Source organism: Stigmatopora argus, chromosome 4, assembly GCF_051989625.1.
Source record: "Stigmatopora argus isolate UIUO_Sarg chromosome 4, RoL_Sarg_1.0, whole genome shotgun sequence".
NCBI lineage: Eukaryota > Metazoa > Chordata > Actinopteri > Syngnathiformes > Syngnathidae > Stigmatopora > Stigmatopora argus.
Genome location: NC_135390.1, coordinates 19,325,471 through 19,341,630, shown reverse-complemented (window position 1 = coordinate 19,341,630; position 16,160 = coordinate 19,325,471). Strand labels below are relative to the sequence as shown.

The window sequence follows — 16,160 nt, the reverse complement described above, 5'->3', positions numbered from 1 at the left end:
TTTCTCCTCCTGACCCGCTATAAAGTCTACCTGCCAAAGTATAATAAAGTAAAGCTTAATGTCTTTCTCTCGGTGGGACAGCCACGAGGACCAAGCGGAGCTATTCGGCAATAAAAATAAAATATTTTAATAACGATTCAGAGCTCTGCTGCATTTAAGGGCCCTCCCAAATTGAATGGACCGTGAGAACAAAAAAAAAATATATAAGAGCCCTTTGAATTCTTTTTCTAAAACGTATCGGAGTGGGACTTTGCCACTGGGGATCATTACAATCTAATTATGCAGATGCAAGCATAGAAAAACTTTCAATTACTGTAAATCAGTGGCGGTCTGTGTATTTTCTCGTAGCACCTTCAACGAATCAATCCAACCCTCAAAACTATTTTCTGGCTATAAAACCTCTACTGCAGCTACAGCTGTGACACATAAAAAATAATCAATAAATCAATGCACAAAAATGGGGTAAAATCCACTTCCTAGCAGCATTTAATGATAAAATACAAACACTGGAGCTTAAATACAAACACTGGAACTTAAGTACAAACACTGGAGCTTTTCAGAACAGGGCCCACAATTGAAATATTATTTAGGAATATAGCCATATTTTACTCACTAAAAATCCTTTTTAACTGTACACAATATCCATCCTGCTTTCTTTCTTCCTTCTTTTCTATCGCCATCGAAGCTAATGTTGAAAGTTGAGCCTCTCTTGTCGTGTTTCTGGCATAGTCCGTCTTGAAAATGGCTTTAAATCAACACAACAATATATATGCTTGTGCAGCTCTCTCCGGATAGTTTGGTAGCTCTGGCTAATCACTAGCCAATCGTAGTTGGTGAAAGCGATTACGTATCCCTACGCCTATGAGAAGGCATTGTGGTGTTGCCAACTCGAAATCTGATTGGTTAATGCAAATTGACGCTTGTTTAATGCAGCAGAGCCTGCAGAACTGATTGTGAAGGCCTTGAGGCAGATTTCTGACCCTGGCAACAAATAATGGCTAAAATGTGATTGGTTAAATGCTTCAATATGAAAACACACATCTGGAAGTAGTGCAACCAGGGGGAAAAGCAATGAAAGAAAGCTGACAGACAATTTGGAATTATTTAATAAGTATTGATAGACAAAATATATGATTCAGATATTCCTTAGGCCAGCAGAGAAGGCCTGTAAATTACTCTGGAATGTAGTCTGTACTCTGTAGTCATTTTTGCCTGTGTGTATTGTTCAATATTCTCTCTAAATGTGGCCTGTTTCTCTGCCAGCATTATAATACCGCTACATGATGCTAGCCCACGTATGACATTTCCCATTACGAGTTAGCATGAAGTTATCCATTTTTTTTTGGCCAAAGTTATGCGGCTGTTTGAAATATTCGGAAGCTTGTTTTTGGGAAGAATGGTTATTTTAGGAGATTTACTTGTTCTTTAACCTACTCTCTAAAAAAAAAAAGACAGTGATAGGCGACCAATCCATTTTCCTAATGGCCATCAATGGAAATGGATACGTTAATATTGTGGTACACGCGTGAGGAAAAAGGCAAACACTTGGTGGTTAGTAGTCAAAATTTAATTAAAACCATTGAATATAATCCACAAATAAGCAATATGTGAATTGATATAACTTTATATATATACACTGTATGTGATGGAATAATAATTTGAGCATGGAGGATATGCATTAAATACATCAACAGGCAACAAAACATAGAAAGCCTTCTTTTTCATTTTATATTCTTTAGGTAAAAACGTGAATATTGTGCTAAATAAAATAAGTGCAAATGACTCACAGTGTTTCTGTTAACAAATCTAGATTTCACTACCAGGTAGTGCAGCCCTCCTCGTTTAAAACAAGAAGACGCTGAGAATCGTTGAAGTTATTTTTAAGCACTTAAAGGTCTCGTCATTGATTGTGCGGGAATGCAATTTCACTCATTTGATGTCAAAACTACTATTTCCATATCGAGCTGTCAATCGGCCAAAAGGGGCAGCGTGGTCATTCAACGTAACGGGAATATCGCATTTGTATAAATAAATAATTTCTGAAAATAAATATTGCAAGTGCTCCCATTTTTAGACGTCTGCCACTTTTTTTTAAGTCTCCGTTTCGGAATCGGAGTTTCCCAGATGAGCCACGGCGGAGCTGTACCATTCGGCGGGTTCTTCTCCCTGACGAATGGCGTCGGCTCCGCCCCCTCCTCGCTCGTTAAGCATTTCCACGGCCACTTGGTGGAAGGGGTGCTTGCGTTTGGTGTGGCGCCGTAGCGTGTTGCGCTCGGCGAAGCGCGTGTGGCAGAGTTGGCACTGGTAAGGTTTCTCGCCCGTGTGAACCCGTTGGTGGCGCTGGAGCTCGCCGGCTTCCCTGAAGCGTTTGGAGCAGATGGGACACACAAAGTTCCTTTGACCCGTGTGGATGTGCTTGTGTCTCTGTGGGGAGGAGCCATACGAGGAATGAGAAAATAAGTAAGATTTTCACAACACGATTTTTTTTGTCAGGGCGTTTTTACAAATATAATGCACATGTCAAAGTGGCGGCCCGGGGGCCAAATCTGGCCCGCCGCATCATTTTGTGTGGCCAGGGAAAGTAAAAAATGAGTGCCGACTTTCTGTTTTAAATATAAGTCAGATCCTATGTAGTGCGGATGTGAATGATTAAACTGTTTAAGACAGCCATGAAAGATAGAACCAAAAAATGCTATTGAAATTTCATTTCAACTGTTTTAAGACTACTACTTCAGAATTGTTTTTAAAAGAAAAAATACATTTTCAAGCATTCTTTTCAATTACTTTTCTTACATTGGGTCTTAGGACAAGTAAAAATACTGAGAAATGTTTGAGTTTGATTTATTTAACAAGGGACAGCATGTCCTAGAGACACAGACAGACACACATAGACACACACAGACGTAGCACAGTTTTAGACAGCGTTGTGATCGCAATTTTGTTCGTCTAATGGCCAGGCTTTAAGATGATTGGCGAAGAGGTTCAGAGACGCGAGTTCACAAATGTTAATTGGTATTGAGTTCCAGGTATGTGCGTCATGGACAGAGAAGGTGCTTTGTCTGAATGCACTCTTTTTGAAGGGAACTACACAGTCACTTCTAGAACCAGCCCTTGTTGATGTGTTGGATTTTTTTTGTACAAAATCTTGCAGTGGAGGAGGAGCTTTGGGTTGGGAGGTTTTGTAAACTAAGGTTGCATCTGCATATTTAACAGTATTGTTCCAGTTCAGGGGTTTGTGTTTTTTAATAGCCGACAGTGGTGCATTTTTGGTTTTCTGTCTAATACTTTCAGAGCTTGCTTATTAATGGTTTCAATTGATTTTGGTGTTGTTTGGCAAGCCGATGACCAACTTGTTATGGATTCGTATTTGGAGAATAGATGATCTAAAACAGGGGTGTCAGACTTGAGTTGGTTCGCGGGCCGCTTTAAAATCAACTTGATTTCACGTGGGCTGGACCATTTTAGATATATTTAGATATTTTTTTATATAAATGGATTAAAAGAACTGGATTAAAAGCCCTGAATATTCAGTTTTTATAGATCCAAAACAATGTTTATTTTAGCTTTTTTATATATTTTTAGATTTTACAAAACGATTTTTGAACAAAAAACACAGAAATTGATTAAAAAATTACAATTATTGATCTAAAAGGGAGAAAACCAGAAAATTTAATATACATCTATACTCTTCATTTTAATTTGATCCTAAAACAGAAAGTCGGCACTCATAATTTACTTTCCTGGGCCACACAAAATGATGTGGCGGGCCAGATTTGGCCTTCGGGCCGCCACTTTGACACAGGTGATCTAAAACAAGTGTGAGATCTGAAAATTTCCCCCAATTCTGGAATTGCCCCAAGAGGATGTGGGACAAATCCCAACGTCCACACATAGCCCGTTATTACAAAAAGACAATGTTTGCTCTGCACTAACCTGCAAATGGCTGGATCGCTTGAAGGCTTTGTTGCACTGCAGGCAAACGTGAGGCTTCTTCTGCGAGTGCGTGATGGCATGGCGTTCCAAGTCAGAGAGGTAAAAAAAGATCCGCGGGCACAGCTGGCAGTAGAGCACCCGCCGGGCAGCCGGGTCGTCGGGTGACTCCGTGTCAAGCAACGGGTCCGACGGGTCCAGGGCCTCCAACGTAGGCGGTGAGGGAGGAGCGGCCAAGCTGGAGAAGTACATGTGGTCGTCCAGGGGTAAGCGCTCGGGGTCCACCTGGGGATCCGGCGATGGGGCGACTGAGGGTTCTAGCGTCAAAGTAGCAGCGGCCGCTCTTAAAGACGATGGCTTATCGCTCTCGTTTGAGACCTGCTCGGCAGGTATGGCTTCGGTTCCGACCGGCGAGTCGACGTGAGAAGGAATGATTGAAGTGGCGGGAAGGCTCGAGGTAAGGGTGCTGCCGGGGGCGCCGGACAGGATCACGGGGGAGTTGCTGAGGCCCAAACCCATGACAGGTTGAGGCAATGCGGGACCGGATGCCAGAGGAAGGGAGATCTGGGAAAGCTGACCAGTGGAAGGGTCTAAGATGGCAAAAGGGGTGGAGGCAGAGTCACCGGAGGAGAGGAAGAGGAAGATGGGGGCAGGAGAACCGGCGGTGGCGGGGGTGACGGATAGACTCAGAGGGGTTGAGGGGAGCAGGATGGGTGCATTGGAGGATGGCATGGTAAGGATCTGAATGGCTTGATTGGGGACGGTTAATCCAGAGACCTCGGAGGAGCTTCCACTCAAAACCTCGCCAACCTGTTGAGTCGTGGACGGCGACTCGGACAAGCCGTCGCCGTGAGGTGCGTTAGCCAGATTTGGACTGGGGTCCGGAGTTCCCGAAGAACCTTCAGTCTCGTGCCGCAACACGGAGGCGGCGGTGTCCACTTGCGGGACCCTGAGTCCATCGGGGCTGAGCGTGTATGGGATGCCTTGGTCGTCTATGAGGAGAAGGTCCTGGAAGACAGAAGCGGGGTAAAAGAAGGGCAGGGCTTCTTCGTCCTCCTCCACCACATCCCGGTCGCCCTCGCCCTCATATTCGTCCACCTCCATGATCAGCAAGTTGTCGCACGTGTCGAGAAGTCGTCCGTGTCTGTGGTCACTGTTTTCTCTTTTCTTAGGGAGACTCAAGTCTAGCGGTTCGGTCTGTTCGCCCACCCACACCACATCCTTGAGAGAGTCCTCCACTGGCTTCTCGAAACGTTCTTCCTTCACTTCCAGATCTGGCAATTTCAGTCCGCTAACTTCATGGGTTGCTTTGACGGTTGATGAAAGATCCGACAGGGCGGTCTCGGCGTCTGAAACATCTCCCCCGGGTGTCCTAGCCGTGAGCGCCAGTCTCTGGTCATTGGTCTCAACGATTGATATTTGGTTTGTTTTTCGCGCGCTACCGAAATGCGGGTCTTTGGTGGGGCTGGCGCTGGGCGTTTGGCACAGGGGGGAAACCATAATTTGGATTCTGATTGGCTGCCTCGACCCATGAGTCTCGCTCTTTTCTTGGGTGGAGAACTCGCAAGTCCCGCCCACCTCTGGCTTTGTCCTGGTGATTGAAACGGCATCCTGGTTGATGGGCAGCAACCGGAGGCTACCTGCAATGGTAGTTTCGGAAGCAGATCCCTGCCGGTCCCCTTTCGGCTCGTCGCTCAGCAGGTCGCATTGGCTGCCATTTTGGATTTCTGGGCTGCCTCCTGACAGGACTGTAGCCAGCTGAACATCCATTTTGGTTCATACCCATTTAGACATCTTGAATTGAAGAACATAACATGTTAGTGGTTCAATTGCTTAAGAGAATGAGAAAATCAACTTGAGTGTAGGGGTGGGGTGCTTATGTGGTACACGGTCGATTGGTCGCCCGGAAGGTAAGTGATAATTACCATTTAAATCGTTGCTCAAATTCCCTAAATACAAACTGTGAATTACTATTTAGTCATACTTAATGCCCTATTAATTATTAGGCGAAAGAAAAGCTCCAAATTTCCCGGACTTTTATTGTTTTTTGTTGGAGAACTTGTTAAGACCCTGACTGACGTAGCTTCTTAAAGGGACAACGCATGTACATACAAACTCTTATACACACGTCGGCTCGGTGAAACTGCTCATGGCCATTGTTGGCTTTTATTGATGCGTAGACTGTGTTGTTTTACTTTGTTTTGCCGCCAGTCTTTTAGTCGACCGTTGTCGCGGTCTGGGCGACCAAAAGACCGGCGACCAATCGACCGCACACGGCTTATGTTTTGTTTAAAAAAATGGGAGTTCCTTGGTTTAAGATGATTCTAAGATTTTGATCTATACAACGGCGCACAATGAGCTAGTTTGCGTGGTGCTGTGTCATATTTGTCATATAATACTGGGTTACAATGTCATACAACATCCAATATGAGGTTTTTTTCCACATTATGCCCATAAAGAAGAAAGCTTGGTAGGTACAAAAGAAAACCAATTACCATGGAAACAAAGCTTAACATCGTAAAAACAACAGCTGCGTTCAGACCAACGTTAAATCGTTACGCGAAAAAGCCTTTCTTCTTGCAGTTTTATGTTGACACAGACCTTATTTAGCCAACAGTCAAACTCCACAAAACATCCAGAAATGTAACAATATCGATAGAAATGTAAAGAATCGGTTTGCATGCATGCTTCAGTTTACGATGTTGCTGTGTTGAGCTTTGTGTTTTCTGAACTGTCCCTAAATTGAGTGGGGTGGACAATGACAAATTGGTTTTGGTTTCGCTATGTCGATGAGTTATTGTAATCTTGCTCTATGCTAACGTGAATGGCTGTCATAATTGTTGTATAATTTTTCACCAAAAAGTTACAAATGTTTATACCATGGCATATTTTGGGATCATTTCGCACAGCACTAGTAGATTATTTGAAGCTAGTCTAGAACAGTTGAATAGATTTTTTTCTGCTATTCAAATATGAATTAAGAAATACTGCAGTATGAAGTAATGTACAGCAGGGTAAAAATACAGTATATCATAACCTGGTAAATCTTGCTCTGTAGCCACAATGTTTCATATTTATGATCGAGAGGTACATTTCATAAAAATATTTATTGCAATTATGACATAAGTGCAGAAGCATAAATTATGATGGGCCACAGTGCGGTGTAAGAGTACAGTGGTATTTCGTCATACAACATGCTCGTGTTACGACGAAAATTTCGATTGAATAATTCGCTCAGGATACAATTAAAATTTCGAGATGTGACGAAGCCAGGTGGCCATGACATGAGAGGCTGTTTATCATTGTAGCGCACTGTCTTTTTTTGCTGCATCTCTTTCGTGTATAACTACTATACCTACAAGGACTGAATGATTTATTCAGACGAGTTTCGACCAGGAAACGCACAACGCGCATGCGCGGGCAAAAAGAGGGCTTTCCAGGTAATTCAGTATACTCGTGCACACAACACCAATAGCCAATGGCACCCTTTCTTAGAATAAAACTTCATTACCCACAATCAATACGTGGGAAGCTCAGCTATTGCATTTCCTGTTATTCTTTCTAAGGAAAGAAGGTCCCGCGATCGTTCTTTAAAGACTATTTCTCGTTGGCAAGTGGTCGTGCGTTATCCTATTGTGAGGACATTTGTGTGCATCATTTTCGGAATATTTTGAAGGGAATAGTAAAACAGCAAACAGTCCATCAATAGCGAAAGTGATGGTGGAGGCGTGGCAAACCGCTAAACCGGAAAACGAAGGTAACAAAAGACAAAACTAGAATTCAGTTTTGTGTAAAGTTACGGAACGGATTACGATCGTATGTCGAGGTACCACTGTACGTGACAAAGCAGTACACTTGTCGGCGTCCAATCTGTATGAACTGGGAGGATGGCAGCGAATGGACAGCCCTCCCTCTTCATCTTAGAGCAGTCGATAAAATAAAAAATAAATCCGTTTATCATTACAGATTATCCCTAGTGGGTGTCCAATCCCTTTGAAGTGGGAGGCTGGCAGCGAATTTGTTCATTCACTGCCAAACCTCCTACTTCAAATGGATTGGACGACCAGCGCCATCAATAACAGTCTAAAAAAAATACAAACTGTATATGATTTGAGTAAAATTGGGAGTTGCAGATTCAAGTTACGTCGCGTCGTAAAGCGAGGACGCTTGTATGTGGGTCAAGTTAAGGGAGCGAGATACTAATGAGCCTGTCACGTGACCTCGCAAACCTACACTGCGCCCTATCAAAATGTGACGTTCACTGACACGCTGATAAATTATGAAACACAAATTTAAAACGAAAAAAAATCTTAAAGGGCTCGCGTGGGGTTGTATCCGCAACACATTGTCTTTCCCACTTCCTCATGTAGACACACACATGCAGCGTTAGTGATATGATTAGAATAAAATCCTTCCCGTTTGGGGAAAGAAAAAAAGAAGACGGCGATAACAGCAGGACGCCATTACGCAGAGTCCTGGGTGCGAGCTGTCAGTGAGCCGCGACGTGTAGGTGGGGGGGTTCGAACCCGCGACGTCGCCAGCACACCGACACCGTCGTCGCAGCCGAGAAGCATGCACAAGGAAGGGGGTCATATTTACAGCGGTGTGTCGGAAGCGAGAACGCCGCGGCTTCTTCCTCGAACCTCCAGCCAGCCATTTTAGAAGCCGAGGGTCCGAGAACGAGACAAACTTTACGGCCGCCCCCACCGAGCTCAGCTCCTCCCGGCGGTTGTCGACGACGACGGGACGAGGCTCGGAAGATGCATTTTTTTGGGGGGTGTGGGGGGTAATGCTCCCCGAGAAAAAAAAAAGGCAAAATGGAAATGAAACGTGAGCTCCACCCATAGGCAGCCACCGTGCTTACCCGAGTCGTGCACGCTTCCGGAGGACCAAATATGTCGGAGCCGTGTCCAGGCTGCAGGGGGATGCTGGCTGGCTGGCTGGCTGGCTGGCTCGCTGGGGCTCGGCGAGGGACGGAGGAAGGGAAGGAAGGGAGGGGTCAGGGGGAGTTGCTATGGCGGAGCAGCCTACCGGGTCCGAGCAGCGGTCGTCTTCAGCCTATTAGGCATGGCGGCTGCTGTGGAACCTGCAGCCCGCTGGAGAGGATGGAGACGTACGTACAAATCAAGTCTGCTGACATCCGGATGTAGGCTTCGTCTTGCCGCGATTAATCGTCCAGCCAAATCATTGACAGCGATTTGATAATAGAGTCATCGTTATCAGATATTGGATTGGATTGGATAACTTTATCCATCCCGTATTCGGGAAATTTCGTTGTCACAGTAGCAAGAGGGTGAGGATGCAGGAAAAGGAAATGCATTTTAGACATAAATAGATAGGTAATAAGTAAGTTAATAAATAAATACATGAATAAATATATAAATAAATAAGCGTGTCTCTGAAGTATGTATATCATACCTGTCAACCTGGGCCAATTCCTCCCCGTATTAATGATTGGAATTCCCCGTATTAAGCAATAGAAAACCGTACAAATGCAACGCGGCACATATTTACTCACATAGAAAAAAATACCGTACAAAAGTTGTTATACGGCGTACACAATTTGAAATGATCAAAAAACGTATAAGTTGACAGGTATATATATATATATATATATATATATATATATATATATATATATATATATTTATCTATATTTATATATATATATATTTATCTATATATATATATCTATATATATATATCTATATATATATATCTATATATATATATATATATATATATCTATATATATATATATATATCTATATCTATCTATCTATATATATCTATCTATATATATCTATCTATATATATATATATATATATATATATATATATATATATATATATACACATAACACATATACACATATATTAGCACATGACATACCACGATCTAAGAACTGTAAGGCAGACACGCTAACCACTCATCACTCATGCCCCCATTCAGTTTGAATATTTTCTGAAGAAGAGTCTGGTGTTGAAATCTGTGTTGACTTTATTTAAAATCTCTTCAATCAATACAAAAAAGCTAAAACTTACAAGCCTTAAGACTTGATGCGTCAGGTTGAGCCAAGTAAAAGCAGATCACATGATCAGTTAACGTCAAATGTAGATAAGTGGACACTTTATTAGGTAAGCACAACGTTGGATGATTTTCCTGAAAATGGAAGTCTGAGTATGGCAAATCACTCAATAAATTGTTTGCTCAAAAAGTTCAGGTTCTGAATGCCCCAAAATCTGCACTTTGTGTTTTTTTTTTTTTTTATTGTAAATAGTTGATGCCGAAAAATCTATTTATTCTATTTTGTTTTTTGTTGGAGAACTTGTTAAGATCCTGACTGACGTCGCTTCTTAAAGGGACAACGCATGTACATACAAACTCGCACGTCGGCTTAGTGACACTGCTCATGGCAATTGTTGGCTTTTATTGATGTGTAGACCGTGTTGTTTTACCTTGTTTTGGCGCCGGTCTTTTGGTCGCCGGTCTTATGGTCGGCCGTTGTCGCGGTCGGGGCGACCAAAAGACCGGCGACCAAAAGACGGCGACCAAAAGACCAGCAACCAAAAGACGGCGACCAAAAGACCGCGACCAATCGACCGGACACGGGATTTTTAATTAATTATTATTTTTTCATAAAAATGTGAAAATCCACACTGAATCTCATAACCAGAAGCCACTCTTTCTACTATGACTAAGCAGTGAAGAAAAAAACTTTTTTTCTTCTTTTTGTAATAGGGGTGACCCTATTTTGCGGTTTTTCGATTATCCATGTCTGCTATTGGCAGTTGGATCAATCACCTTTTTGAATAAAAATGAGGATAGGAACGCGAGCAAGATTGGTATCAAACCCAAATCCAGGCCACAGAAATAGGAAGTGTGGATTTCACGACCGGTTCAGAAGGTTTCCAACTCGCCGTTGGCGGCTACGCACGTTTCGATCTCGGAAACGAGCCGGTGCGGGAAGAGTTGAAACTGCAGCCACGTGGGTTCTGCAAATGAAACAGAGGCGGGTCAAAATGACGAAGAAGGGCAAAATGGAGGCGTGGGTCAAGGGTACCGAGGTAGCAGGCTGGCGGCCGCAGCTCGCCGTCGAAGCACGTCCGTGCCACGCCGAAGCCGCAGTGCTCGCCGGGGTGCTTGCAGAAGAAGGTGACGTTCTCTCCGTGAGGGACCATGGTGTCGGTGATGTCAAAAGGCCAACGTTTGACGCCGCCGATCATCACGCGGCTCCTCGCGGCAGGGACGAGGCAGCGAGCTGGCAAAAAAAATCACTCGTGTTTGTCATGCGCTTGGCACTCTCTGAATTGCCCCCAAATAAGTCTGAATGGTCCCCTGTCTCCTCGTGCCCTGCGATTGGCTGGCCACCGATTCAGGGTGTCCCTCCCCTGGTGCCCATGGTTGGCTGGGATAGGCTCCAGCACCCCTTATGACACTTGTGAGGATAAGCAGAGCACTTGTATTCTGCTTAATAGTTACATGGACATCGAAAAGAATGCTTGTTGTTTGGTACCAAATTTTCTGACGGTGAGTGTAGTCATGTGACCAGACTGGGAATGTGACTTACCCCTGCAGTTGGGGGGCGCCGCGCTCCAGCTGCCGTTTGCCAAACACGTGACTTTCTGCGGTCCATCCAGGCGAAAGTTCTTCTTGCAGAGGTAGTGGATGTCGAAACCGACTTCGTACTCGGTCTTGTGGACGGCCACCACGTAGCCCTGCGCCACCTCGCCGGGAGGCTCGCAGTGCACTTCTGCGTCAAGACGTTGTGTACATTAGCGTCATATTTTACTTTATCATTTTTGCTAACTCAATTTGAACACTTGCTAATTACAGTGGTACCTCGAGATACGAGCTTAATTCGTTCCGGGACTGAGCTCGTATGTCGATCTTCTCGTAACTCGAATGGACGTTTCCCATTGAAATGAACTCAAAACATATTAATTCGTTCCAACCCTCTGAAAAAACACCAATAAACGGATATTGGATTGGAAAAAAATGTTTTATTTCTTCTAATTCGCTATCTATTAACAAAGTAACACAACTAGTGGTTTAATATTACTAAAATGTGTTTAATAGAACTAAAATTTGAAATTAACTTGGATTACGATGCAGACACACTCAAAAATATGTTTAATCGAACCTTACACTAAACTTAATTTTAATTTTGTTTTACATTTTTATACCATTCTTCCGGCCGGGTTGGCTCTGTTTGCCCCGCCTCCAACCTGACTTTCAGTCAACATCGAGGGTTGTTTGAGTTTCTATTCCCTTCAAAATATTCCTTATAATAGGATAACGCACGACCACTTGCCAACGAGAAGAAGTCTTGAATCAGCGATCGCTCCGGCATTCGCGCTGAGTGACGGAAAAATAATACTGAAAAAAATGCAACGCTCCGCCCAGTGCTCGTAGATATCTGTTATACACGAAAGAGATGCTGCAAAAAAGACAATGATAAACAGCCTCTCATGTCTTGGCCACCTGGCTTTCTTGTATCTCGAAATTTGTCTCGTATCTCGAGATAATTATTTACTCAAAATTTTACTCGTATCTCGAAATGCTCGTATGTCGGGGTGCTCGTATGTCGAGGTACCACTGTATTTCGAAAAATGACGCCTTGTGGTGTACGCGATTTGGCCAACAGAGGGCAGTAAAATGCAAACGTTAGCGGTAGCAACTGTTAAGAAGTAAGTGTTGGTTTTGAAGAGGATAAAGAATATATGGCTGGTAGAATTGTGTATTTCCTGCGAATGTTGAGTGTTTTTTAACATCTTTGATTTTACGTGATATTCGTGAACTTTGAATAGAGTGGCAAAAAGAACTTAAAACTTATTTTTCAGGGAAATTTGCTCTTTTTCAGTAAACTTTTGCTTGTATTTCAGATTTTTGTTCAAAAAGTCAAAGTAAAAAAAGTATTTTAGGCTAAATGTAGATTACTTTTTGCAATAAAATAAAAAGCCATGAATAAAAAGCGTTGAGGAAGACATTCAAGAAAATGGAGAAATCTTACATTAAAAAGTAAAAACGAAATATAGAAATTGAACTATAAAAATAAATAATTCATTCATTTTCAACATTTCACATCCTTGTTAAGGCCATATTTTTATTTTATTTCCTATAATTACTTTTATGTCTTTTTATTTGTAGAACATTATGTTTGTGTGACATTCTCATTTCTAACTATTTAGTTTATACATCATTTTATCATTGCAGAGTAGACGTCCAATCCATTTGAAATGGGTGGCTGGCAGCGAATAATCATCCAAATCAATCAAAAGTATGATTGGACGCCATATGATGGGATGTCATGCGGTTAATCATGAGCAGTGTGACATTACGCCTTTAGAGGGCAGTAAAACACCATCAAATGAACTCATTCTTTAGGCAAGGGGAGATTTTAAGGCCAACATTTTCAGTTATGATTAAAAAAATAATAATTTCCTTAATTTTTGAACATGTAGAAAACCAAAAACACAAAAAACTCACTTACTTTTACAAACAGGATGTGAATACTGCCAGCTTTGATTCTCCAGGCAGAAATTCTCAGCGTTTCCCACGACCTCGGCCCTGTGCGGGACGAAAAAAACGACGGGCAGATGGCTTGTGAGTGGCATGTTACTGTACGGACGCCATTTTTTTTGCCCCCCACACACAACGGTGTGAACGATTCCATTTCCGTCTGGCTGGCAACTCCACTCTTTTTTTTTTTGCCGCGAATGATTCAGCGAGAAAGGGAGTCCATTCAAATTGCGAGTCTGTCATCGTGACCTGTTTAGCTCAATGGAGCAAAAATTGGTCTGTGGGTTTATCCACGATGTGTGACCAGTCGTTTGTACGTCAAAGGGACCTACTCAATGGGTTCCAGTGGCTAGTGGTGTCAAACATAAGCCCCAGGGGGACCCTTGTACTCTAAATACAGAATGAAATGCTTTATTTTTTGGCACGTTTGCCGTAAAACTGGAATTTTGTGTGCAGATTATTGCACTTTTGCTCAATTTCTTATCCACGGTCTTTTGTTGTTTTTCCCTCTGTAGTCAAAAAGGGGTCGTCAATGGCAGTCAATGAGTTAACAAGGAACCTAAAATGCCCCAAAAACCAAAATGAAGTCACCTGGAAATTGCCAAAAATCAGCAGAAAGTGACCAACTCAAGAAGTACTCCAGGAAATTCGCTCTACATCAATAGGAAATGATCCAAATTTACAGTAAGTACCCCAAACTGACAAGGAAATACATTTTTTTAAAATGATGACTTATTTATTTCTGAAAATGTGCTGTTGTCAGCAAATGAATTAGAATGTTATCCTAAAACAAGGGTGTCAGACTCGGGTTGGTTCGCGGGCCGCGTTAACGTCAACTCGATTTCATGTGGGCCGGACCATTTTAGATATAATTGTTAGATTTTTTTTTAATAAATGGATTAAAAGAACTGGATTAAAATCCCTGAATATTCAGTTTTCTATAGATCTAAAAGAATTTTTTTATACATATTTTCAGATTTTACAAAATGATTTTTGAACTAAAAACACAGAAAAAAATTACAATTATTGATTTAAAAGGGGGAAAATCAGGAAATGTAATATACATCTATACTCTTCATTTTAATTTGATCCTAAAACAAAACAGAAAGTCGGCACTTATGATTTACTTTCCCGGGCCACACAAAATGATGCGGTGGGCCAGCTTTAGCCCCCGGGCCGGCAGTTTGACACGGGTGCCACAGGCCTCCGATCTGCCATTCACGAAGCCGTCAACCCCCTCACATCCCTCTTTCTCTTTCTTCACGCTCTGTCACTTCCTCCACATCCACCTCCGTACCACTTCAGGTTCGTATGCAGCGAGCGGCCTACACATGCTCACGACCCACCCCCACCCGCCTCCCCAATTCTCCCACCCCCCCAGGCATCTATCCATCCATCCATCCATCCTCCTCTTTCACTTACCCTGACAAGCATCTGTAGCGGATGGCCGTCCCCACGGTGGCAGAACCCTCGATGGTGAAGGTGCTCGTCACCTCCTGGGGGAGGGGGCATGTCGGGGAGGACGGGCTGGGTTCGGGTTGTGCGGCTTCTGAGGAAAAAAATGCATTTCTTATAGATATACTGTCGATTATTGGCTGGAAAAAAACACATCCTGCTTTAAAAGCCTTTCTTGAAATTCTTGAAATGAACATTTGCAGATTTTTTTTACTTGGTTGTGCAGGTTTGGTGAAGACAAAAATAAATAGGGTTTTTATTTTTACTTGTCTTCACCCAACCTGCACAACCAAGTAAAAAAAATCAGCTAATTTTCATAAATCGGAAATTTGATACCATTTAGATTTCCCCATTGAGTGCATTGCTCATGTTAAAACGACATATTTTTTGGGGGGGTTTACAAATGATATGCAATTTTTGGACTAAATCCCCGTCTCATTTTTAAGGTTTATTTTGATGGTGGTCATAACAGTTGGGGTTACTTGGACGTTTCGTCGAACGGACGTTTGGTAGAACGGACGTTTGGTAGAACGGACGTTTGGTAGAACGGACGTTTGGTAGAACGGACGTTTGGTAGAGCGGACGTTTGGTCGAGCGGACGTTTGGTCGAGCGGACGTTTGGTCGAGCGGACGTTTGGTCGAGCGGACGTTTGGTCGAGCGGACGTTTGGTCGAGCGGACGTTTGGTCGAGCGGACGTTTGGTCGCCGGGTTGTTACTGTTGAAACCAGCTCTCAAAATTATAATCATGAGAGAGAGAGAGTGAGTTTAATATCTAAATATCTAATATCAAAATATCAACAGTAAACTCTCTGCCATAATTTGACAGGGAGCGAACCCGGCGACCAAACGTCCGTTCTACCAAACGTCCGTTCCACCAAACGTCCGTTCCACCAAACGTCCGTTCCACCAAACGTCCGTTCCACCAAACGTCCGTTCCACCAAACGTCCGTTCCACCAAACGTCCGTTCCACCAAATGTCCGTTCTACCAAACGTCCGTTATACCAAACGTCCGCAGTTGGAGAAATAAAGTTATATTTTTCCTTTTCTGGTGCTTAGTATGCAAAACATCTCCAATTTTTAGTAATGAAAAGATTCATTTTTCCATTGTTACGTGTCATTAGTGAACAATATAATGGCTATTGCACTGCAAAAAAATAGTCCTGCTTTATTTCTAAAACACTTGCATGGCTTTCAATGTGGACAAGGCTGAAGCACTTCAAGGAGCGAGGTGAGCGGTGGCGCTTTAATGG

The 16,160-nt window shown here is 42.9% G+C and overlaps 2 protein-coding genes and 1 long non-coding RNA gene across 4 annotated transcripts in view; 1 reads left to right on the top strand and 2 right to left on the bottom strand.

Moving 5' to 3' along the window:
* LOC144073364 (uncharacterized) overlaps positions 1-14,067 on the top strand; it is a 53,322-nt gene extending 39,255 nt beyond the window's left edge. Inside the window, exon 5 of the long non-coding RNA XR_013300064.1 lies at positions 13,969-14,067. This is a non-coding gene — a long non-coding RNA (uncharacterized LOC144073364). The remainder of the gene's footprint in view (positions 1-13,968) is intronic.
* Positions 1,550-8,917, bottom strand: LOC144073632 (uncharacterized). Of its 2 annotated transcripts, none has more exons than XM_077599632.1 (3): positions 8,795-8,917; positions 3,934-5,724; positions 1,550-2,424 (listed from the first exon to the last, which is right to left on the bottom strand). In XM_077599632.1, the coding sequence occupies exons 2-3, from the start codon at positions 5,698-5,700 to the stop codon at positions 2,092-2,094; spliced, it is 2,100 nt and encodes a 699-aa protein (XP_077455758.1). In that variant the 5' UTR covers positions 5,701-5,724; positions 8,795-8,917; the 3' UTR covers positions 1,550-2,091. The 2 variants fall into 2 exon arrangements, with proteins under 2 accessions (XP_077455758.1, XP_077455757.1); XM_077599631.1 differs by having other exon boundaries at positions 8,530-8,907.
* LOC144072722 (beta-2-glycoprotein 1-like) lies at positions 10,321-13,548 on the bottom strand. Its single transcript, XM_077597974.1, has 4 exons — positions 13,425-13,548; positions 11,502-11,684; positions 10,995-11,192; positions 10,321-10,926 (listed from the first exon to the last, which is right to left on the bottom strand). Exons 1-4 carry the CDS (start codon positions 13,546-13,548, stop codon positions 10,832-10,834), a joined length of 600 nt encoding a protein of 199 aa, XP_077454100.1. The 3' UTR covers positions 10,321-10,831.
* Positions 14,068-16,160: the final 2,093 nt, after the last annotated feature.

Excerpts from the sequence above, each read along its gene's own strand:
- LOC144073632 (XM_077599632.1), bottom strand. The coding sequence starts at position 5,700 with ATGGATGTTCAGCTGGCTACAGTCCTGTCAGGAGGCAGCCCAGAAATC. Across the intron at positions 2,425-3,933 it reads AGCGATCCAGCCATTTGCAG|AGACACAAGCACATCCACAC; the intron begins GTTAGTGCAGAG and ends TCCTCCCCACAG.
- LOC144072722 (XM_077597974.1), bottom strand. The coding sequence starts at position 13,548 with ATGCCACTCACAAGCCATCTGCCCGTCGTTTTTTTCGTCCCGCACAGG. Across the intron at positions 11,685-13,424 it reads TTCACATCCTGTTTGTAAAA|AAGTGCACTGCGAGCCTCCC; the intron begins GTAAGTGAGTTT and ends GTCTTGACGCAG. Across the intron at positions 10,927-10,994 it reads GCCGCCAGCCTGCTACCTCG|AACCCACGTGGCTGCAGTTT; the intron begins GTACCCTTGACC and ends TTTCATTTGCAG.